This window comes from Corvus kubaryi, unplaced genomic scaffold (assembly GCF_017639235.1).
Source record: "Corvus kubaryi isolate FWS band 111438036 unplaced genomic scaffold, C.kubaryi_AGA036_p1.0 37387, whole genome shotgun sequence".
Lineage (NCBI taxonomy): Eukaryota > Metazoa > Chordata > Aves > Passeriformes > Corvidae > Corvus > Corvus kubaryi.
Window position 1 is genome coordinate 13,098,374 of NW_024581129.1, and position 23,278 is coordinate 13,121,651.

Genomic DNA, 23,278 nt, shown 5'->3' on the forward strand with positions numbered 1-23,278 from the left:
CTGTATATTAAACCTCTTTGCTGTCTCCAGAATGTATTTCGTTGACTGGCTGGCATCTGGCATTAGCCATTCAGGAAAATCTCAGAGTAAGCAATTGTAGCTTTTTTAGGTCAGCACTTAAGGTGCAGGAGCTGCTGGTATCAGCAAGAGGGAGAACTGGAATCGTGATAGATCACAGGGCTTTTTTCTGTGACCTGAACACCAGGACTGCAGGGTAACCTCTTCCCAGGTCTGCATGGCTCCCTGCACAGCTGCACAGGGAAAATCAGGAGTGTTAGTCACACTGGGCAGTTACCAGCCTAACAGAGAAGCTGGAAATACTTTGCAAAAGCTAGGGGAAAAGAATTTTTCTCCCCCATACCGAGCAGCCTGCAGGTTCCCTTTCAAAGCCACATCATGCAGTAACATCGAGAGGTGGCATCTGATTTGAAGCCAAATGCCTTTTACTGAAAAGACTGTCAGGTTTCCGCTTTACCAAAAAGCAATTGCTGAGTTCATTAATTATTCTGAGAAACGTGGCAGAGGATTAGAGGATGTGCATGTTCCCTTATTAGTTTTTGAGACACTTCAGCCTCGTGTCCAGCCATGGAATCTGCAGTATCAGGTCACAGAGATCAGTATTGGATCATACAGATCACTCTGTCTGAACTGAGCAAATGGAAAATAAGCCAGGGAGAAGCAAAGCCACCACTGAGATTCTCACTGTTTGAATGTGAAACATTGCCTGACTAGAGAGGAAAATCATTTGCATGACGATCGAAGAGGCACTCGTGCTTAGCAGAGCTGTTCTCCCTTCCCAACCAGCAGCAGCCTGATGGGTGGGACTGGAGGAAGGCAGAGAATGAGGTTTGCAGCAAGGTATCGCCTGCCTGTGGCTCATCAGTGCAGCTCTCAGCTCCTAATTCAAAGGGAAGGGCACCCCCAGCCTTGCTGGAGAGTAAAAATAGCTCAGCAGTCAGCAAAGTTGGAGCTGCATCTCTGGCTGCTGCTGCCTGTGGGAGCCGGTGGAAGAGCTTTCTGACAGTATTATGTCAACAAAGCACCATCTAGTGGTGATGGCACCGGGGCTCCCTGCCCGCCCAGAGTGTCACCTGCCCGCCCAGAGCACTGCCAGGCTGTGCCAGCATCACTGCCTGGCTGTGCCCGGCTCCCTGCCAAACTTTCCCCAGCTCCTTTCCAGGCCTTGCCCAGCTCACTGCCAAGCTATGCCCAGATCTCCACCAGGCTCATTTCCAGGCCTTGCCCAGCTCACCACAGCGAGATCCCAAAACACGGCTCCAGAGCCCACACCACGTATGTTGTTTTTTTCACTGCAGACTGAGCACAGTGAAAAGATTCAGCAGAGTTGGTTCCTGCAACCTTGACTCAAACCTTTGCCCTGCTCAAGGGGAGACAACAGCTTGGGATAAGCACCCCAAATCCTTCATTCCCTGCTGTTGTCTCACTGTTGGGGTGTTCCTACCTAATGTGAGGCTCAGGCCAGTACTGGGGGTAGTAAGGCAGGTCCCCGTGGACCCACCCCAGCAGCAACTGCTCCTGCCTGTGGTCCTGCTTGGGGTCCAGATCTGCTCAGTGACACAGATGAGCTGAGCCAACATGAACTGAGAGAGCCTTTTCTCCCCTTACCCTATCCTGATCTAGGTCTTGAAGCAAAAGTCCACATTACCTGCAAAATGGGGTTCTAGGCAGCCAGAGGATTTCCCAAATCCCAGGCACCCATTTGGGTGGACCAGCCTGGGTTCTCACTCTCATGCCACTTTGCTTAGGTGTGACAGCACTGCCAGAGCTCTGGGCTGAGCAGGAAGGACATGCTGCCATTCCTCAGGGATCTGTGCCAGGGTCAGATCCTGCCCTGCACATCAGCTGGTGTTTAAACCTGTGAGATACCAGCTCCAAAAGCATCCCAAGTGCTGAGGGTATCACTGGGTATCACAAAATGCTAATAAATGGTCTCCTCAGTGGCAGGGACGTAGTCAGCGTATCCCTCACTGTTCCTTGTCCCTGAGCTCAGTGCCCAGGGCTGGTGGCTGGTGAGCTGTGGCGTGTGGCTGTAGATGAAGGGTGCCTCTGAAGCTCTTCAAAGTGATATGTTAGAAAGTGCTGTGTCCCCTCCAGACATCAGCATCATGTCACACCCCTAGGGTTACAGCACCCATGCCTGTGGCACTTTGAAAGCCTGGCATTGTCCGTGCTTCAGGCCTGAACCCCAAGGTGGGACACTGGGAGGAAGTCTGTTATTTGCTTTCTTGCTGTGTGGTTGGCAGCTGAAACTTTGAAGCTGGTTAGCAAGTGATGGATGATGGCATCTGACAGGCAAAGCCAATGGAAGGCAGTGTTTTCCAGTAGATGCATGTATCTGGCAGGGCAGAGATACCCTGTGCTGCAACTGATTTCTTTACTGTGCCAAAGGAGGAAAAGAGTGGTATTAAAGGACTCACTGGAATCCTGCTTATGTAATTAAAACAAATAGGAATCCTGACTTCCAATAAAGAAACTTCATAAATATCTGAGTTTATGTTGGAGCGTAAAGTAGTTCGTCAGCATCAAAACTGTGGCTGTCAGCATGGAGGAGTTTAATTCTTCCTGGCAAGGACTTAAGAGTCACTAACAGCGTGTCCTAGACCAGTGTGAACTGCAAGAACAAGCAGTTAGTTCCAATCCCTTTCTTTATCTGCACGGAGTGTTTCAGTCCAGCCTTAGCATGCCCGGGAGAAATCAATGTTTGATTTCCAAAACCATTGATGCAGCTGTCGACCTTCACTTGCTCCCTTGTGTTACAAGCCTTCTCTTGGCTTTGCCTTGTGAAATAGTCATTTGGGTGAGAAAACCCCCCTGGTCTCACCTGACTCAGAACTGATTTGCTGCACATCCTGTAGCTCTGGGCTTTATCTGATGGGCTTTGAAGCAGCGCCTTACCAAAGGCACGTAGGAAGCTGAAGGTACACTGTGGTAAGTTATGTTTCTGCTCCTGGTTGTTGCAGAACCACCTTCAAGGTACTTGGAGTAAGGCTCTGCCTGCTCTAGTTGAGTCATTAGGCTTGTCAGCTGTGTTTGTAAGCCTGGTTGTGATGTGTGGGCTGCTTGGCAGAGCTCCTTGGGTGGTGTGTGCTAATGGTGGCTCAAAAAGCAGATACAGAGACCTGAACTGCTCTGCTCGATGGCACCCAGGCTGCACAGGCTTGGCTTGAGCATTAGGAATTTCCCATCAGTCTGAGACAGGTCTCTAGAGGGGTGGTGGATCTCCATCATCTTAAAGGTTTTCAAGATCTGACTGGACTGAACCAGGCCTGACCTAAGGGTTAGCAGCAGTCCTGCTGCAAGCAGAAGGTGGGACTAGGGACCCCTTCCACCACTCCGCTGTCATTCTCTGATTGTTCCTGTGTTTCCTGCAGGAAGAAGAAGGTGAGGATGCAGATATCTCTTCTGGTCCATCGGTCATGAGCCACAAGATGCCTTCTGCCCAAGCCTTCCATCACTTTGCTCCTCGTTATGCTGAGATGGGCTGTGCTGGGATGCAGATGAGAGATGCCCACGAAGAAAACCCCGAAAGCATCCTGGATGAGCACGTGCAGCGTGTGATGAAAACTCCAGGCTGCCAATCTCCAGGACCTGGCCGTCACTCTCCTAAGCCACGGTCCCCAGAAAGTGGCCACTTAGGAAAGCTGCCAGGGACACTAGGAACAATTCCTCCAGGGCATGGCAAGCACACAACAAAATCAGGAATGAAACTGGATGCAGCTAACTTATACCACCATAAACATGTCTACCACCACATCCATCACCACAGCATGATGAAACCAAAAGAGCAGATTGAGGCTGAGGCCACACAGCGAGTGCAGAACAGCTTTGCTTGGAATGTAGATTCACATAACTATGCAACAAAGTCACGAAACTACAGTGAAAACTTGGGCATGGCCCCTGTCCCCATGGACTCTTTAGGCTACAGGTGAGTCAAGGAACACCCAATGGGATTCCCAAAGCCATGGCTTCTCTAGGAAGCTCTTCCATAAACAGGCTGTAGCATGTCAGGGAAACAGTGGTTGAACCTTTTCCTTGAGAACTTATGCTGGCACGTGGTTTGAGGGCTCTTCCCCTTCAGAAATGGATATGGCCTGATAACCCTTATAGAGGCCTTTTTATCTCTGTGATCTAGTGCTGAAAGACACCCTCTAACCAGGATTTTTATTGGTCTTGGTTAAAAAGTAGGTTTTCTGCTCCTTAAAGCAGTGGAGATGCTTAGAAATTGCAGGTGCTGGTCTACTTCTCCACGCACCAGGAGTTGGGTGTTGGAGCTGTGTCTCAAGGTCTGGGTAATAGAAACAGGTCTCTTAAGGTATTTATGAGAGGACAAAAAAACCCCACCTTATTTGTTGCAAGGCTGAACCCACTCACCAGAAGTGCTCCTTTCTCCTCCTAACAAAGCAATGGACACTGCAGTGCTGCCCCTGCAGCCAGTCCCAAGGGGATGTTCTCCGGGGTGGGGCACCCTCTGCCCAGAAAAGCCATTTTGCTGCATTACAGGCTGTTGTCCATCTTTCCTTGGCCATTTGAATTCCTCCATCCCTTCCATGCTGTAGGGAGGAGGGGCAGCTCCTTTTCTGTGGCGAGTTTTGCTGGTCCTGTTACTGGGTGACTGCAAAGGCCGGAGTGCAGCCCGGGGCTGACCACGGTGAGGGATGGGGATGGAGCAGCCACAGGGGAAAGCTGTGCTCACCCTGAGTGTGTCTGGCTCCCCAGGGCTGAGGCTTCGGGGTGTTGATTTGCAGTGTACCAGCGGTGGGACAGTTAGTGAAGGCAGGTTGGCTGCGTCTGCAGCAGGCAGGATCAGCTTTCTGGGGTGGCAGGAGGGAGGCAGAGTGCAGAGGCAGACAAAGCAAACTGCTCTTCAGGAGGGAGGCACTTAAATCCACCATGTTTCTATGGGGAAAGGGTTTTGCTTCAACAGAGATGAGCGTGGCCATGCTGTGCCAACCCAAAGCCCCATCTAGACACAAGACTTCCTTCTAGCAGCAGCTACAGCATATATTTAATGAGGTTTTTTAAAAGGACGTACTCAGAGCTGTCCTTTCTCTGGCGCAAACTCCCAGTTCCTGAATTTCAGAAGCTTCACAAGACAAGGGTTTGCATCCAAATGGTCTTGTTTGGCACCCAGCAGTCTCTTGTGGTGGCTTCTCTGACTCTTGTTGAACCCAGCTGGTGTGCTGTTCCCCCAGCCCCCCATGACTGTGTCTGTGGGTCAATGACAACCTGCAGAAAACAGCATTTTTTTTGTTTGCACTGAACCTGCTGGTGCAGAGTTGCTTTTGATACCCAGTAGTCCTCATGTTGGGAGAAGCAGAGAAGAAGTTGTCAGCTTGCCCTCCCTTTGTAGATCTGCAGCAGTACCTCTCGAGGCTTTCTCCAAAAAAAATCAGCAAAGCTATCCAGGGGACTGTTGCTCCTCTGTGGTGTTCAGGTTGTTTTTCCTGTGTGTGTTAGTGAACATGCAGGAGCGAGGCCCTATGGAGTAAAGCAGGTGGATGATCAGGACAGTGGGAGTTTCGTGGAATGACAGGCCTGCATGGGGGAATTCTCCTGAGCATGGGGCTGCTTGGCTGGGCACATGGCTGTGTGTGCCATGGCATTCCTGCAGGAGCCTTTGCTGCAGCCACAGGTGTAGCCAGAGTGTTGGCTACTGCCTGGCATCCCTCTGGCTGCAGTGGTTGGGCTGGCTGGGCTTCCCCATGGGAGGCAGCCCACCCTGCTGGGATGTGATCTTCCACCATGACATGAAGCCTCATTCAAATCAGGGTAAGAAGCAAACTCTGGGCATGGCAAGTCAGAGTTTGGGGTACCAGTGAATCTGAGGGTGATAGGAAGGAGCTGGGTTTCAAGCAGTGGTCAGGCATGGAGAGACAGCCAATGGATAACCTCCTGCTCTGAGGATTTAACCAAACCCTTCTCATGGCAAGAGATCTTGCCGTGGCTCGTTTGGCCAGAGGAGAAGCTCCCTTTCCCCACAGATTGTTGGGCAGAGAAGCTGCTGTGCCCAGGTCTAGGCAATCTTACTCTTAGCCTGAACTGTGGCACGGTTGGTTTGAGCTTTGGTAGAGCAGGGAGCTGTGGAAAATGTCTGGAGATAGATGTGTCCATGTCTGAAGATAGACGTGTCCATCCTCTGCCCCTCTGGTGGCTGACATAAGCAAAGCACTAATGTCCCAAGCTTTGTTCTTGCAGTGGGAAAGCAAGTCTGCTCTCAAAAAGGAATGTTAAGAAGACTGATTCAGGGAAAAGTGATGGTGCCAACTATGAAATGCCAGGATCTCCTGAAGATGTGGAGAAAAACCAGAAGATCCTTCAGTGGATCATAGAAGGAGAGAAGGAGATCAGCAGGCATAAGAAAACAAACCATGGGTAAGGGCTGGCAGAGCCAGGGATAACCATAACCATAATACTCTTGTATTGCATCCCCTGCACAAGGGAGATGTGTCAGCAGGCTGCCTTCCTCCTGGACATCTTGGGAAGGCAAGAATCCATCTCCTAAGGGTTTTAGACCAACAACAGCCCTTGTAGCCCACAAGCAATCCTCAGTCTCCTAAGGGTTTTAGACCCTTAGGAGACTGAGGATTGCTTGTGGGCTACAAGGGCTGTTGTTTCTGAAGGATAACTTGTGGCCATGACAGGAGGTTGCAGCCCCAGGGGAATCTTAGAAATTGCTGCTGTGGTTCCAAGGTGGATAACGTGGCACATGATAGGCAGGGGAGGGCATCCTGTGACAGAATCCCACAAAAGATGGATCTGCCTTTCCCTGAGTTTATTTTTGTGTATGGGATTGATGGGAGCCCTCACACTGATCTGTGGGGTTTGTTTCAGGGTTGAGCTGCTCACCCTGGTGTCTCAGGACTTGCTCAAAATCTTCTTTAGATTTTGATGTTGCACCTCTCTCCCTTGAAAGCCATGCTGTGAGGAGCTTCCCAGTGGTGCCTGTATCCAGCAGCAAGTTCATCTGGGAATGACTGTGTGCCTGTGCAGAGCATCTCGGTGCTCCATGTAAAACCTTTGTGTTTGTGTGTAGCTCTTCAGGTGCTAAGAAGCAGCTGCCCCACGACATGGTCCGGCCCCTCTCCATTGAGCGACCTGTTACGGTGCACCCGTGGGTCAGCGCCCAGCTCCGAAACGTCGTCCAGCCTTCTCACCCCTTCATTCAAGATCCTACCATGCCACCCAACCCAGCCCCCAACCCCCTCACCCAGCTGGAGGAAGCTCGCAGGAGGTTGGAAGAAGAGGAAAAAAGGGCTGGAAAACTCCCCCTTAAGCAAAGGTATGATGATAAGGTCTGATTGTGTGTGGGAGGGCTGGGAGAGACTGCTCTGAGGGGTGTCCATGTCCTCTGCTCTGGTCTTCAGCATGCAGAGAGGTCAGAGAAATCTGGCTCAGTCCCTCTGACATGGTGGTGCAAATGCCAAAAATCCACCTTGAAACCCTGGACTTGTGATCTGTGGATGGAGATGCTGGAAATGCTCCTGGCAGGGCTGGGAAGGGGCAGGGCTGGGAGAGCTCTCTCCCCTGGTACTCACTGGCTCTCCACTCATTCACAGTCACACAATGACTTCAGAGCTTGGTGCAGGAGCAGAATTCATCAGGATGCAGCAGACTTAAGTGCAGAAGACAAATCTGTCTTTGCTCTTTATCTCCATCTCGCACAAGCTTCCGGCAAAGGCCGCTGGTGGCCTCTGGATGAGAGCTCTGTGCTGGAGCCTTCCCGCAGCAGCTCTGACTCGGCGTAGCCATATCCAAGTCACTGCATCTTTCTGTGACTCAGCTTAATGGCTGTTGCAGAGCTCATTTTCCTGCTCTGTGTTATCTTTCAGGGGACATCATTTGCAAGGCACATGGAGCTCTCTGGTGAAAAGCGTTTTGGAAGTGCTAGATAATTACTGTTAACAGCTAAAAGCACTTTGTCCATTAAAACCTTTCACAGCTCTACAGCTGTCCTCTGAAAACTTGAAACTTTGCGGTCTGACTCGTAGAAACACAAATGTAATTTTTAAAAGAAACAGGCTCCAGTTATTTTTGCTTGCAGTGACCACGTAGCAGACTTCTGTGTATTCATGTCAGAGCATTGACTGAAAGCCAGGTAATTAGACGGCTTTCCCAAGCCAGGTTAAGCCAAGTTTATGTGATCTTCCTTTCAGCATGTGGAATTGGATAGGGTTTATTAGCAGAGTCACTTATAGTTGTACTAAATTCATGCACCTTCCCCAGAAATGTCTGTACACACTTTGGAAACAGCAGCCTGGGCTATGCAGTTAACACTCTGACAATAATTTGGCCTGTATTTTAAGAGTGGCTTATGGGGGAAGCCCACTGTATGTGGTAAATGCCAGGCATGCCAGCAGCAGGATGGGCTGCTCTGCTTCCACTGCCTCTCCATGAGGTCTGGCTCTTCTCCCAGTGATGCAAGGATCCCCCAGCCTGCCCCATGCCTGGAAAACCAGAGAGACATTCACCAGTGGGGAACTGCTCGTGAAAAGTAGATGTGTCTGTGTCCAGTAGCAGGCAAAAATGGATGCAGTGGTCCCCAGGGAGCCAAAGATTTCTGGATGTTGAAATCTCTGCTGGATTTTGGTAGGATTGGGTGCGCCAGCTGAAGCACACCTGAGCTGGCAGCTTTTTAGAGAGCTCCTGCTCTGGTTAGACCAGGAGCCTGCCTGGAAATAGATCCCACAGCTCCATGAGAACAAAGTTGAAACTGAGAGAGGAGCTGCCATGAAAACACCATTTATTTCACTCTGGAGCTTTGAAGAGCTCTGGGAAATTGGAGCCAGTGTCCCAGGTTTGTCAGTAGCCTTGGGGAAGCTGAGAGGTGGAAGTGAGCCCGGAGGTATCCTTGAGGCTCCAGTTGAGCTGACTGTGGGTGGAGAGCACACTGTGCCAGCTTTCTACAGACAGACTGGCCTTGCCAGCACGATTATCCAGCTCTCCAGCCACCCCCCTCTGGCACAGCCCTCCCAGCAGTGGCCTTCCCCACCAAACTGCCCACTGCCAACAGCCCTGCTCCCACCCCAGCACTGCCCCACTGTAAATCAATGAGGCACCTGCAGTGACTGTACTGGGAATTGTAAATATTCTTCCAGAAAAAGCATTTCTCTCCCTATTTCGCAGCATTTGGAATGACCCTGATCTCGGAGATAGCGACCTGGCTGCTGCTGGCAAGCAATGCAGGATTGACCATTCAGTTCTAATGACCTGCAGATCCAGCAGCACACCAGTGCCCAGCATTGGTGTCCCAGTGACCATCAGATTCTTCCATGGACAGACAGGTTTTGAGCCATTTCCTGTAGCTCAGTCTCACATTTCACAGCTGGATTGAAGGAATTAATACCAGCTCCTTGGAGAAAGGATTTTTTGCAAGCAGGGGGAACATTTAGCATCATCTCAGTTTGGAATTGTGTTGGGCTAAGCTTGGAAGAGGAGCAGAGCTGGTGACTGGGACACTCACTGAGGTAGTATCTGCTGGGTCAATTTTGGGCTTTCCAAAGCTCTCCAGCCCTAGCGTTGAGTTGGAGCAAGCTGGATACCTCTGCATCACAGCAAGGTTGGATTGGTGCTGCAAGCCAGACTCGGGTTCCCTGTCACAGCACTGGTGGGATGCAGATGCAGTGAGTGGGATGAGTGCTGCTGTTTCCCTGCTGGATGATGTTTTGTGCTTGTGACAAACATAGCAATGGGAGGTGATCTCAGAAGGGGCAGGGCGTGGTACCTGGCGGTATTCTGGGTCACACCAACACCCAGGAGATGGGTGCAGGTGGAAGATTTAATGAGGCAGGGCTCAGAGTCAGTCTGGTGGCCTTTATGTGCAAGCCAAGGTCTCAGGAGATCTCTTGGCAGTGACGAAAGTGGAGACAGTTGTGTTGTTTCATTCTCCTGAGAGGAGCTCTTGGAAAACTACATTTTCAGTGATTCCATACTCATCAGCTCTGCTTTAGCCTGCTAGAGGTCTGTGGCTGCAGTTTGGGGGGTGTGTGAGTTCTGCTGATAGAATTAAAGCAACAGGAAAAGCTTCTCTTGGTACATGGTGATAAAAGGAAGACTGGGGAAAATGTAGGCCCTGTCTGGGAGGAAATGGGAGAGCTGGTTACCTGGGGCATGCAGAAGATTGAGGTATTCAATGGCTTTTTTGCTTTGGTCTTCACCAGTGAGTGCTCCAACCACAGCACCTGAGTCACAGACAAAGGCAGGGACTGGGAGATAAAAGAACCACCCCCAGTAGGAGAAGATGAGGTTTGAGACCATCTAAAGAACCTGAAGGTGCACAAGTCTATGGGACCTAATTAAATCCATCCACAGGGCTTGAGGGCACTGGTGGATGAAGTGTCTCAGCCAGTATCCATCATATTTGAGAAGTCATGGCAGTCTGGACAAGTTCCTACTGACTGGAAAAGGGAAAGCATAGCCCCCATTTTCAAAAAGGGAAAAAAGGAAGGCTTAGGGAGCTAAAGAGCAGTCAGTCTCCCCTCTCTGCCTGTCAAGATCACTTCTGGGCATCACTTCAGGCATCATTTTCTGGGCACATCTCACTGGAGCCAGGCTGAGCACGTTCAGAAATGGCCTTTCAGGTGTGAAATGCACAGCAGGAGGAAGGACACTCCCAGCCACTGGCACAGTCCCCCTCTTGCTTCTACCACAGCAGAGCTCAGGGGTGTCCTGTCCTCTCCATCTCCCCAGGCAAAGGAGAAGAGCAGCCCTGAGGAACCAGCTCTGCTCCTGTGCCAGGCTCGTTGCCGTGTCCCCAGGTCCCCAGGCACACAGCAGCCCTCTCTTAGTCATGACCTGTCTCTAGCAGGATTAAGAGAAGCTTAGGGACTTTGAGGTTTTCCAAACCCCTTCAATTAACTTCTGGCTCACAGGATTCACAGAATTTGCCTGAATTTATGACCCATTTTTCCTTTAAATGCCTCATATTTTTTTTTCCAAGGATGACTCAATTCCTTAATGTTTTTCTAGCTAAAGGGCATCCTGTATTTTGATACAGGGATGGGAGAGGCTCCAAGGGCTCTACTGGCACCAGGAGCAGACCCTTGCCTCTCAGAATGCTGCATCTTCTCCAAAGGTCTCCCAGGCAGAGCAGGCACCCGGAAGATTGTTCAGTTGAACTTTAGACCTCTCATGCCTGTAGGAAAAGGTGGAAAAGCTGTGTCTGATGTTGGTTTGCAGTGCCAGTGTTTATGTGGGCACACCATGAAAAGGTGCTCTGCCCGCCAGCCACTGTTTAAAGGTTAAGGTCAGAGTCATTTCCAAAACTGCGATTACCTCATATGCTTGGCACATTCTAGGGTTTTTACAGCAACTTTCCAGTCATGTAAATACAAAATCGTCTTTTTTTATCCAGTGTGCTTTTAAAATAATTTTTTTTTAAAGCTGCCAAATGTGTTTTATGTGACTTTGAAAGGGAAGGCTGCCTCTGGCTCAGACTACGCATGCCAAGGTACCAATTTGTGTAGGCTGCTCCAATGTTTGTGCAGCATTTTCGGCACCCCAGATGAAAGGCTCTGCAGAAGGGCAAAGTACCCTGAGCTGAATTATTGTTGCTTTTGTCTGTCTCTGAAAATGGGGTGAAGGACTGGGCTGACAGTTTCTGTCTAGTGATGGCACCACATAGCTGAACCCCGTGTGTGGGCTGGAAGCAAAGACCAGACCAGCATTCTGAGAGCTGGGAAAACGCAGGAGGTGTAAAGTCACTGAGGTTTTGGGGATGGCAGCTGCCTTGGCAACCTGCATGGGCAAGACAGGCAGAATAGCCTCCAGGACATGCTATGCTGGGAGCTCCATCCCCTCAGACCTCCACGTACATGGGAAAGGGGCCCAGGGGAGCTGTGGGGTGCAGGAACATCCTGCCTGCAGTTGTGGGCCAGTGGAGAGCTGTGCTGGGCTGTTCTGGCCATGGTGGCAATAATCCCAAGCAGTCTGAGCAGTGTCTGCATGATCATCCCCTGTGGGATGGTGCTCCAGCCCTGTGTGCTGCTGTGTGCCAGGAGCGTGGTGAGATGGTGATGGTGATGATGGTGACCTGGGTCTGCTGCCTTGGCCTGGGGTGCTTGCCAATGACTCCCCAAACCATGCTGTGAGGAGGGCTGTGCCCTCCCAAAGCCTGGAGACAGCACAAAGGGACTGAGTTAGGACCTGCACCCTTCTTATAGCTGTGTCCTGGCCTCATTCAGCCTTTGCAAGTGCTCCTTGGCCAGTCCCAGTGTGTGTCTGCGAGCCAGGAGAGCTGCTGGTGGCAGCAGGCGATGCCCAGGGACCGCGCTGCATTTCCTGGGGGGACCTGACCCGCTCCTCTCACGCAGCAGCCCCGAGCCCTGCCAGGTACCCAGCACGATGGTTCAGAGCCCCTTGGGCTGGCACTGAGCAGGTCCCTTGTGTCTCTGCCCAGCAGGTTGAAGCCCCAGAAGAGGCCGGGCAGTGGCGCATCCCAGCCCTGCGAGAACATCGTGGTCGCTTATTACTTCTGCGGGGAGCCCATCCCCTACCGCACCCTCGTCAAGGGGCGCGTGGTGACGCTGGGACAGTTCAAGGAGCTGCTGACCAAGAAAGGGAACTACAGGTAAGGGCTGTTCCTCGCCTGTGGGAAGCTGCTGGCAGCTGTTGGTGACCCCCAGCAGATGCCACTGCCAGGACACAGTGGCGTTGCCCCCACAAAGGGGAAGGTTGGTGGAGGTAGGTCAGGAGGGCTGCCTCAGGGCATGCTGTGGTAGGGATGTGGCAGCATGGCCAGGGCACCTTGGCTGGTGAAGAGGCAGGTTAGCAGGGGTTTTGTAGCAGAAGTGTCCTGCATCGTGGTTTGCACCTCCACCAGGAGCTGCTGAGCTGCCTGGCAGATGTGCAGCAGCATCAGTCAGTGCTCACTGATGCTTTGGGGACCCTCTAAATTCAGAGCTGTTTTGGCTCCTGTCAAAGTTCCCTTTGGTGAGGACAGGGGGGTTGGGTCCTGCTAGAGTCCCAAAGCAGACAGATGTGTGGCATGGAGCTCTCCAAGTTCCCACTTCCAAGTAGGAGCTGCCATGGGAAAGCCTGCCTGGAAACACTCCACCAACACAGGTGCCTCAGCCACTGCCTTTGGGAGAGCTGTGAATGGGTTTGGATTCAGGGCTGGAACTCCTGACCATGGTAACATGGATCCTGACCACTATTTTTGTTCACTGTTGAGGACAGGGGCAGGCATGTGGCCTCAGTTCCCTCCGTGTCTGGGGGAGCAGCTTCCTGTGCTCCGTGAGCTCCAAGCCAGGCTGTACCCAGGTTTGGGGATCATGGTGCCCTGTGACCATTCACCTGCTTTTTTTTCCCTCTCCTCCCTCCACGTTTCTGGTTTTTTCAGGTATTACTTTAAGAAAGTGAGCGACGAGTTCGACTGTGGTGTGGTCTTCGAGGAGGTGCGGGAGGATGACACCATCCTGCCCATCTTCGAAGAGAAGATCATCGGGAAGGTGGAGAAGATTGATTAGGCTCCAGGGCAGTGAGGACAGGACTGTGAAGGACTCTGGGACCGGAGGAGAAGGCCTGGGGAGGACACTGGCGGTGCTGCTGCCACGGGCACCAGACGAGCCCAGGGTGGAGGGTGGCAGCTCTGCTTTCCAGCACGGATCTGGGCAAGCTCCAGGATGCCGGTGGATGCCCTTTCACCCCACAAACCTGCCAGTGGGAGCCTGGGCTCCCTCTCCATACCGAATATAAGTGTAATGTAGCATTGTACAGTGCATTAGAAAGTGTAATATGACCTTGTTTACTAAAGCTGCATATTTTTGATATATTGTAATAAAAGGAAAATATTTCCAATGTCACAGTGCTCTTATGTAAATGTAAAACATACAGGTACTGCAGAACTCACCCAAAGTGTACAGCCATCCATCAGACTCCGGCTGCTCCACGCTTTCCCAGCACCCTGCCCCGTTTTCCTGGCATGGATGGCTCTGGAGCGCCATGGGGCAGAGCCGCCCTCACCCCACCAGTGCGGAAGGGGCAGCCTCACTCCAAAGGGGCTGTGAAGATCATTAAGCCATTTGGAAGGAGTCATCTGTGGCCTCCTTGGCAGGCTCAGCTGCTGGACATGGTAGGATGGGTCTTTTTTTCTCCTCCTGAGCTTCCTTGCAACCGAGTAAATCCCCGAGGAATAGAAGGGTCAGTGCCCGTCGGGACTGGGGGCTTCCCGCAGAGTGAGGACCAGCTCAGAGCCAGGGTGGCAGGCTGGGTGCTGGCATCCCACAGCCTGCACACTCCTGTGTATCCCTTGTGTCCCCGTGGAGAAGGGATTGCTTCCCAGGAGGGTGCTGCAGTTCTGCAGAGGGCTGGCACCTGTGTGCCTGGTGCAGACATGCCCAGACCCCTGGGCCAAGCTCTGGCTTTGGGCAGGGCACTCGTTAGGAGAGCCATAATGGGGAGGGAACTGATGAGACACTAAAGCTGAAGACAAAATACGTCTTTTTATGAGTCCTGCATCTTTTGTCAGCTTCTGTGTTTCAGGGGAGGCAGCAGGAGGGCACTGCACCAGGGGGATCATTGATGCCAGTTCGTGGCTCATGTAGGACCAGCAGGCAGCCCTGGGAAGCCTCCTGGGCTTACTCGGCCGCAAGGAAGCCGGGGCTGTGCCCGTGCTCTCCCCATCCTGCCCTCACCCAGTCCCGGCCCTGCTGCTCCGGCACAGCCACAGCTCTGTGCCAGCCCCTTTAGAGAGCCCTTGCCCACCCACAGAAACGGGGATGGCCCCAAAGCCCGGGGGATCCACGGTGGCGCTGCTCAGCGCCATTCCCAGCCCCAGCAGTGGTGGAGCTGCCGGGACCCCATGGCACCGCGCCGGGATGGACTCCGCCTGTTGTACATGTCACCGAGTGCCTTTAAAACACAGTCCTGGCCTTGCCTAATGCGCTGTGTGAAGTCCAGCATAATCTGCAGATCTTTTCAGCCCGGGAACAGTGTTACAAGGGGTTTTACCCCGTTTTTTGAAGTGCTGGTGGTGGTGTGTCTGGTGAGGTTGTTGGCGTGCCCGGGATTTCCGTCTCCCCCTTTTTTCTCAGGGGGTCCCTGTAAATATGTACAGCGGCCGTGCAGCCCCGGCATTTCCTCTGCATTCTCATGTGCTGACTTGTACAATGATCTTTTCAAAGGTACTCGGATAAAATGAAATAAAACCCCACATCCCACTGCCTGCTGCTTTTTTCCTTCCCCATGGAGCGGACCCGGGCCCTCAGCAGCCTCTGGGATGGACAGAGGATGGGGCAGGTCTGGTGAAGGCTCTGGGTACAGGGCAGGGCTGGGGCTGCTCTGGGCTCCCGGGAGGGGTGGCTGAGCAGGTCCTGGACCCAGGGGACATGTTGCTCCTGGAGGTATGTCTCAGCAGAGAGGGGACAGTGCTGGGGGTGCCAGAGGCTACAAGCCAGGCTTATGTGCCTGTAGAACCCCATGTTGCCTGCCTTGGCTGTCACAGCAGCTCCTGAGGATTCCCTGGGTCTGGTATGTGACGAAAGAAACCCCAGCTGATCCCACATCACCTGAACCCCACCACTCCAGCATGAGGGCCAGCATGGAAAGCACTGGGCTCCTTGGCCACCCCATGCCATCGCGGGGTTGCCAGAATGTGCTGTGGCACAGCTGCCCCAGGGGGACAGAGAGGTTCTGCCCATTATCAGCCCTGCTGTGGCCCCAAGACAGGCGGGTGCTCCCAGCACACGGAGCCACAGACACAGACGAGAGCCCACGTTGTTTCCAGGTGGTTTATAGCACATGCCTGAGCGGGACAGGGCTCACAACTCATCCCGGGATCCATCTGTCCCCGGCGCACTTGAATCCTCCTTGCCCGTGCTGTTCCCAGGGGTCTTGGTCACCTGGAGAAGGCAGCAGTGAGGCATGGATGGACACACACTCCCTGCCTGACCCTGTCCCCGTCCCCATCCTGCCAGATCCATCCCCTCGCCCAGCAGGGGCTGGGGGCTGCCCTGGGCAGGGGGCTGTTCCCTGACCTCACTCACCGGAGGCTCCACAGGTAGTGTCCCCCCGTTGTCCAGGAACTTGGAGAAGGTCTCCACATCTCGGGTGCTCTTATACTCAACCATCTGGAGCCGTGGGAGGGGAGGCTGCTGAGGGTGCCACTGCCCCCAGGTTCTGGTGACCCCACAAGTGCCCACACCTACCTTCCTGCCCGGCCCCGCGGGGAAGTAGTGCAGGGTGGGGAAGCCGTGGATGGTGATGTTCTCCAGCTCGTTGGCCGTGGAGTCCATCTCGGCGATGACGATGTCCTCGCGGTCCTTGTAGCGCTCGGCCAGCTCCTCCCAGGCGGCCGCCATGGCCTGGCAGTGGGGGCACCACGGCGCGTCTGCGGGGTGGGCACATTGCCAAGGGGTCTGTGACAGGGCTGGGGCTGTCGTGGAGGGGCTGAGCCCCATGGCAGAGCCCAGGGAGGGCCATGGGTGGCCCCAGCACTTACAGAACTTGACGAAGACATTCTTGGTCTCATCGAACGCCACCTGCTCAAAGGTCTTCCCCACCAGGACTTTAACGGGCCGCGTGTCCCAGTCCTCGGGGGGCTCGGCACTCAGCAGGTGAGGCTGTGGGGACAGTCAGGACAGCCACAGCCTGGGCTGAGCAGTGCCAGAGGCCCCTGGGGCACAGTGCAGGCTGGGGCAGGGGTATGTTCCTGTGCTGCCTTTTGGACCACATCTTCCCCTCTGCTGCCATCCCAGCTCTGTGTGTCTCCACAGCAGCAGTCTCCTGCCCCCTTGCCCACAACAAATCCCCAGATCCTCAAGCCTGGCAGCAGAAGTATCAGCAAACAGGTCCCTGGTGTTCACCACACAACTGTCATCGTTAGGCTTCTGAGCCAACAGCCCATCTGTCACCACAGGGCAGAATCCATCGGTGCTGGCTGGCACCGTGCTGCATCCCTCACCTTCACCTTGCCGTCCAGCACCGCCTGGATGAAGGTGCGAATGGCCGAATCCGAGAAGTTGTCCTGCTCCATCTGGTACTTGCGATTGTTCTCCATCTTGACGAGGCGCAGGGTGGGAGCATCAGCAGGGGTCATGCCAAAGAAGGGCAGGACGTCGGCACCATGCCCGGTCACATCCACCACCACGAAGAGCACCTGGGCAGGGAACGGGGGACACTGAGGCTGGGGAGTCCCACAGCCACCCTCCATGTCCCTGCCATGGGGCCACCTCACCTCACCCCGGAAGCCACCGGCAGCTGCCCTGAAGCCATCCTGCAGCAACAGCTGCTCCGATGAAGACTTGTTGAGGAAGAGCAGCATGTGATGGGGGATCTTGGCACTGAAGATCTGGTTGGATGTCTGCGGAGGAGGAGGAGGAGGATGAGAGCAGGGAAGCCATGGCCCTTGCAGGACAGTGACAGGGCTGGGGACAGGCTGTACCTCGTTGGTGAACTCCATCACCAGCTGCAGGCTGTGGACGCGGAGCAGCTGGGTGAGCTCGGCAGTGTCCAGCCCCCGTGCTGGGTCCACAGGGAAGTTTGTCTGTCTCTCATCAAACTGCCAGGGCAGGGACCTGTGAGGGCTGAGGGGAGGACAGGACGGCCCCACCACTTCCCTGCCACCCCCTCACCTTCTTGAACAGGCAGACGGTGTCAGCTGACAGCCCATATGCCTGGAAGAGCTCAGCTGCCTCTGCCACGCCAAACGTCATGTCCACCATCTCGGCAGCCACCTCGAAGAACTCCTGGGCTGCCTCACCCTTCAGGTCCTGCACAGCCACCTGTCAGTGCCACAGCCACAGCCACAGCCACGGCCACGGTCCAGCCCCAACCACCCCAGCCCACCTTGAAGAAGCCAACGACCACCAAGTCCTGGGAGCTGACAAAGGCGGCGGCGGTGTTGGTGTCCTGCAGCAGCGTGGCGCTGGGGCCGGCCCGGCGCTGCATCCAGCGCACGATGCCCTTGCTGTCCATGCGGCCTGGCACAAGGAGCAGGGCTCCCGACGTCACCTGACAACCCTCACCAGGCTGCCACCCCTCTCTGTGCCACCAACCTCAGCCACCCGCCTCCACCACCACCACGGCACTGCCCAGCATCACCACCTCATACATCATCACCACGCTGTCACCTGTCCACTGTCACCACCAGGACATTGCCACCCCTCTCACCACCACGCTGTGACCCCCACAAGGACAGTGCCACCCTCCCACCAGCAGGCCTTGCCACCCTCCCCAGCCCCTTGGCAGTGTCCCCCTCGATGGGTGCCACGGACGCTGCATGGTGCCGCAGCCCTACCGGTGTACGCCAGGGGGTGGGTGCGGTTGCCATCACGGAAGAGCTTGAGCGTGGGGTAGGAGGTGATGCCAAACTCAGTGGCCAGGGCTGTCTGTGCCGTGGCATCCACCTTGCCCAGCCGGGCAGGGCTGGACTCGTTCCTCAGCTCAGTGGCTGCCTGGGCAAAGGCAGGAGCCAGCTGCTGGCAGTGCCCACACCACGGCGCGTCTGTGGATAGGGGACAGCATTGATAATGGGGACAGGTTTGTCCCCACCCTGGGGACCAGGGTGGGAACTGTGGGGACAGCCCAATGGCTGTGTGAGGCTACTGGGCCCCAGGTTATGCCCCTGTCCCACACTCACACCATGTGCCCCTGTCCTGTGTCCCACGCCCGTGCTACACACCCCTCACCCCATGCCTCTGCCTGTGTCCCTGCTCCGTGTGTCCGTCCCCATCCCATGCCCTGCCACATGGCCTGTGCTCTTGCCCCTCTGACCCACAGCCTTGCCCCTGCCAACCCCACCTACCCTCCATCCTGTGCCTGTGTTCATGTGTCTGTTCTGCCCACGCTCAGCCGCAGCCGGTCCCCCCTGCCAATATTCCCAACCCCACATCTTCCCCTACCCACACCCCTGCCCACAGTGGGGGCACTCACAGAACTCCACCAGCAGCAGCTGGTGCTCACTCAGGGCACGGGCAAAGTTGTGCTCATGGAGAACCAGGACATTGTCCTCCTCCTTGATCTCATCTGAGAGCACTTCATCCTCTTTCTTCTCCTTTTCCTCCTCTTCTACCACCTCTTCATCCTTATCCTCGTCCCCCAAAGCCGGGCCCAGCCAGGCCAGCGACAGCACTAGCAGCCAAACCAGCCGGGACCCGCAGCCGCGCATGGTGCCGGCACTGAAGATGTTGTCCGGGGAGGAGGACGAAGATAAGGGACGTGGGGGCGGGTGGTGCCGGTCCCCTGGGGCTCGTGGCCCTCCGCTACTGGCTGCCCGGCCCCGCCGATAAGGCAGCGGGACCAGGTGGCTGTTTTCCAGCCGCTCGCCGCCGCAGGGAGACCTGGCCGGGGATACGGCCGCGGGGAACAGGGAGCAGGGGGACACGCACAGGCGGTGTAGGCACAGACACACCAGTAAGAGACCAGTCTGTAGGGTTTAATGGCGATGGAAGAGCACAGCCTGCGACCGGGCGGGTACCGGACACGGCACCACCACGGCAGGGTCACAGCCCCGGCCCCAGCGATGGGGACGCCGTGAGGACCAGGCGGGCGTCGATATTTAAAAAAAAAGAGCAATTAAAAATAACTTTGGTTGCGAAGACCACGACCACGGGCTCTCGCTCGCTAAGGGACCCCCCTCAACCCTTCACGCGACTGGGGCAAGCGCGGCGGTGCCGGCCAGGGGTGCCCCGGGACGGCGGCACCGCGTCCCCGAGCTGGCGGGGGAAGCCGGGGTGCGGGGGGCGGGGTCAGTCCTCCCAGGCCTTCTTTATGCAGAGGCCCCACTCCCAGGAGAGGTGCTCCGTCTTGTCATCGTCGGTGACGAGGGAGCGGACGCGGTAGGAGCCCCGTGCCAGCCATCCCCGCGGCGCCTCCTCCGCCGGCGTCACCACCTCGTACTCCTCGGCCCGCGGCGCGTAGCTGCCCACCATGAAAACGTCGCGATCCACTGGGCGAGGAGGGGAGAGGAGGGAGGGGTGAGTGGGGCCAGGGTAGCGTGGGGGCCCCCCAGCCCCGGCCCCCCAGCCCCCAGCCCCACTCACCGGGCCGGCCCCGGCGGTAGGTGAGGTGCAGGCACCGCAGCCCGCAGACGATCTCCCTGTTCACCTGCGGGCAGAAGGCAGGGGGGACATTGGGACTGTCGCCATGGCATGGGAACCCCTGGCCTTGGGTACCCATCCTGACATCCACCTCTTCCAGGATCCAGCCCCTTGTCAGAATTCAGCATCACCAAAGGTGGCAGGGACTCCAGGGTGGCAGGTAACTCCAGAGGAGCAGGGACTCAGAGACAGTAGGGATCCCCCCTCAGGAGGGGCAGGAACCTCCTGGAAACCCTGGGATAGGCAGCATTGCTGGGATCTCTGGGAGAAGCAAGGATTCTGTGGTGGCAGGAACCATCAAGAGGGGCAGGCACGTGGGGTGGCAGTCACGTTGGGGACAGCAAGGACCCCCAGGGTGGCAGAGACCCAGGAGCCTGGGGAACTCAGGGTGGGCAGAGACCCCCAGAGGGGCACAGACCCCAGGGGTAAAGGGTGGGAAGCAAATGTCCCAAGGCAGGGACCCTGGGGCAGGCAAGGACCATGGGCAGCATGGTCCTTGCCTGTGGGGCAGGGACCTGTGGGAAAAGGGACCCATGGGGATCAGGGACCACTTGGGGCAGGGAATCCAGGATGCAAAGGCAGGGACCCAGGGTAACAAGGACCCCTTGGGGCAGGGATCCCGTGGTGTGAGGGCAGCAGAGACATGCCCAGTCAGTGGGCACAGGGTACGACACACGCCTCACCTTGAAGGACACCTTCACCCTGTAGTCCACCCCTTCCTTCAGCACAAAGGCCCGACCTCTCAGCTCCTCCAGATCTCCTGCACAGGCAGAGGGTCCATCAGCCTGGTACCCCTTCCTCCTCCTCCTCCTCCTCCCCCAGGTGTCCCCAGGGCGTACCTGTCAGGTCCATGGTGATGGGCCCCGGCGCCTGCTCGCACATCAGCGTCAGCCTTGTCACCTGCACGTTGGGCACGCTGGCATCTAGGGACAAGCAGCAGGGCTCAGACCTTACCCACCATGCCCAGTCCACCATCACCTCCACCCCAGCGAGCCAAGGGGCTGCCCATGGCCCTGTAATGGCAGGAAGGGCCACGGTGTCTGTGGCAGGGATGTTAAAGCAAGCGAGTGCCAGGCAGCCAGGCAGGACACAGGAGAGCAGGGGCATCTCAGGTCACCCCATCACTGGCATCGGTGCCTGTTGAGGTATCACGTTCAAAGGACCCAGACACGGGTATTTCCCAGGGTGTGCCATTCCCTGGCTCAGGAGCGGGACAAGGGGAAGCAGAGGAGGAGGATGCAGCATGTGCAGCCAGGGCATCCCTTGAGGTGGGCACTGGTCTAATTCACGCCCCCAGCCCACCCTGCACGCCCCCCAGCTTTCACACATACCATGGTGCACCCCTCATGCACCCTACTGGTTTGCATACACACACATCCCCCAGCTTGCACCCTCCCCAGTGCATTCATGGATGGACACTGGGATGCTCGGCCCGTGGAGCACCCCAGGGATCCCCAGTGCAGACCAGCACCAGCCTGGGGGGCCGCTGTGGGGGCCATGGGGAGCACCGCCTGGGCACTGGCAGCCGTGTTACCCCGGTGTCCCTCTCCCCCGCCCCCGCCGCTCGCTCCTCTCCGTCATCCCCATGAATTTCCCGGTTCCCTGTAGCCGTTCCTATGGAAACTGCGGCGGTGATCCCGTAACCAAGGCAACTGGGGTCCCCGGGCACCGGTACTCTGTCGGCAGGGAATGCCGGGGTCTCTGCGCGGGTGGGGGGCACAGGCAGCACCCACGAGCGAATCCAGCCGGGATGTGCCCTCCCTGCCGGGGATGCCCCCCGGGACGCTCCCTGCTCGAGCACGCCGGAGCTCCCTGCGCCCGCTGAGGCTCCATCCCCCGGCTGGGCTGCCGGGGTGCCGCGGTGCCCAAACCCGACTGCAGCCCCCAGCCTTACCCACGGCAGCAGGGATGGCGCCCAGCAGTGCCTGCTTATACTTCCGCAGGCTCTCATCCCCTGGGTCCAGCTCCTGGATCTCCTGCAGGCTCTTCTTCTCCGGCGTCTTGTACGCCAGGGCCACGTCGGCATCCTCCTCCTCCTCCTCCAGCGATAGCGTCACCCCCTCCTTGTCAGCCATGATGTCTGCGGGGGACAGGCAGTGGCAGCCCCGGGGACACCCCGGGGGACACCCCCCGACACGAAGGCACTGGGGGGCAGGGGGTGGCTGGGCTGTGACATGGGAAATCCCCGTGGGGAGGCCAAGCTGCTCCCCTGCTCGGAGCTGTGGGAATTCCACCAGGCTCGGTGTCCCCGGGGCCTGGTGGCACAGCTGAGACCAGAGGTGCTGCCGCCGGCTGCATTTCCGCACGGTCATGGAGCAAGGCGAGCTGCTGCCTATGCGCTGTGCTTGATCTGGGGGGCGCTTGCAGACCCCTCCAGCCCGCAGGCCCCCTTCGTGTCGCCCAGAGAAGTCCTTGTCACTGCCCTGCGGCTCCCTCCAACCCCACTGGGCAACCTCCAGTCCCATCTCCCACCCCAAACCCAAACCACCAGCAGCTGCAGTGCAAAAAGGCGTCACTGGGATGGTGGCTCCGGTGCTGCCAGGCTGCTGGGGGGCACAAGGGTGGGTGATGTCCCCATAGTCCCTGACTCTCCCTGCCCACTGCACCACCCCACCCCCCCCCCTTGTGACTGCAAGCACTGAGCTCCCCAAAGCCCCTGGAACTCCATCCCTGGGGATGTGCTGGGCACCCAGCATGGGGCAGAGACCACTGCCTGCACTCAGCCCCGGGGCCATAGGGCCAAAAGTGTGAGGCCACAGGGCCAAGATGTGGGTCCCCAGGGCAGCACTGGTGATGGGGACACAGCAGTAGCCCTGCTGCCCCCCTGGGCCCCCCACCAAGGCCCTGCCCCTCGGCTGTCACGGCAGCATGTGGGCACTCCCAGCCCAGGGATGTACCCACCTGGGGACTCGCTGGCTGCCCACGGGTGGCAGGGCAGGGTGGCATGCGCCGGGTGCCACAAGCTGCGAGGTGGCAGGGAGACAGCGGGGGTCTCCCCCGTGGGACGCTCCGGTTCCCCCGGGCCCGGGGTGATGCTCACTCATGGATGCACCGGGTGCCCGGGGGATGCTCACCTGTTGGGGACTCGGAGTGATGCTCGCCCTCCCTCCCCGGGGCAATGCCCCCCGCCGCCCCCGGGCGCTGCCCCCCGGCCGCCGCCGCTCACCTCGGTAGCACAGCGCCAGCCAGAGCAGCTCCAGCAGCTGCCCGCCGGCCTCGCACAC

General features: G+C 56.6%; 3 protein-coding genes across 5 annotated transcripts in view; 1 reads left to right on the plus strand and 2 right to left on the minus strand.

The window, feature by feature from the left end:
* AXIN1 (axin 1) overlaps positions 1 to 13,820 on the plus strand; it is a 68,147-nt gene extending 54,327 nt beyond the window's left edge. Inside the window, exons 5-9 of one of the 2 annotated variants that reach the window (XM_042037261.1) lie at positions 3,393 to 3,946; positions 6,217 to 6,393; positions 7,055 to 7,300; positions 12,416 to 12,586; positions 13,358 to 13,820. In XM_042037261.1, coding sequence (XP_041893195.1) covers positions 3,393 to 3,946; positions 6,217 to 6,393; positions 7,055 to 7,300; positions 12,416 to 12,586; positions 13,358 to 13,484 — 1,275 coding nt within the window. In that variant the 3' untranslated portion in view covers positions 13,485 to 13,820. The remainder of the gene's footprint in view (positions 1 to 3,392; positions 3,947 to 6,216; positions 6,394 to 7,054; positions 7,301 to 12,415; positions 12,587 to 13,357) is intronic. The other variant, XM_042037262.1, reaches the window with a different exon arrangement.
* Positions 13,821 to 15,249: 1,429 nt separating this feature from the next.
* On the minus strand, positions 15,250 to 19,271 carry PDIA2 (protein disulfide isomerase family A member 2). Its single transcript, XM_042037375.1, has 11 exons — positions 18,889 to 19,271; positions 18,254 to 18,460; positions 17,803 to 17,936; positions 17,589 to 17,726; positions 17,399 to 17,515; positions 17,192 to 17,317; positions 16,919 to 17,113; positions 16,457 to 16,577; positions 16,164 to 16,345; positions 16,002 to 16,085; positions 15,250 to 15,857 (listed from the first exon to the last, which is right to left on the minus strand). The coding sequence occupies exons 1-11, from the start codon at positions 19,121 to 19,123 to the stop codon at positions 15,777 to 15,779; spliced, it is 1,620 nt and encodes a 539-aa protein (XP_041893309.1). The 5' UTR covers positions 19,124 to 19,271; the 3' UTR covers positions 15,250 to 15,776.
* A 98-nt stretch (positions 19,272 to 19,369) lies between these two features.
* Positions 19,370 to 23,272, minus strand: ARHGDIG (Rho GDP dissociation inhibitor gamma). 2 transcript variants are annotated; one of them, XM_042037384.1, is made up of 6 exons: positions 23,221 to 23,272; positions 21,949 to 22,134; positions 20,894 to 20,977; positions 20,738 to 20,814; positions 19,998 to 20,061; positions 19,370 to 19,903 (listed from the first exon to the last, which is right to left on the minus strand). In XM_042037384.1, exons 2-6 carry the CDS (start codon positions 22,127 to 22,129, stop codon positions 19,704 to 19,706), a joined length of 606 nt encoding a protein of 201 aa, XP_041893318.1. In that variant the 5' UTR covers positions 22,130 to 22,134; positions 23,221 to 23,272; the 3' UTR covers positions 19,370 to 19,703. The 2 variants fall into 2 exon arrangements, with proteins under 2 accessions (XP_041893318.1, XP_041893317.1); XM_042037383.1 differs by lacking the exon at positions 23,221 to 23,272 and having other exon boundaries at positions 21,949 to 22,928.
* Positions 23,273 to 23,278: the final 6 nt, after the last annotated feature.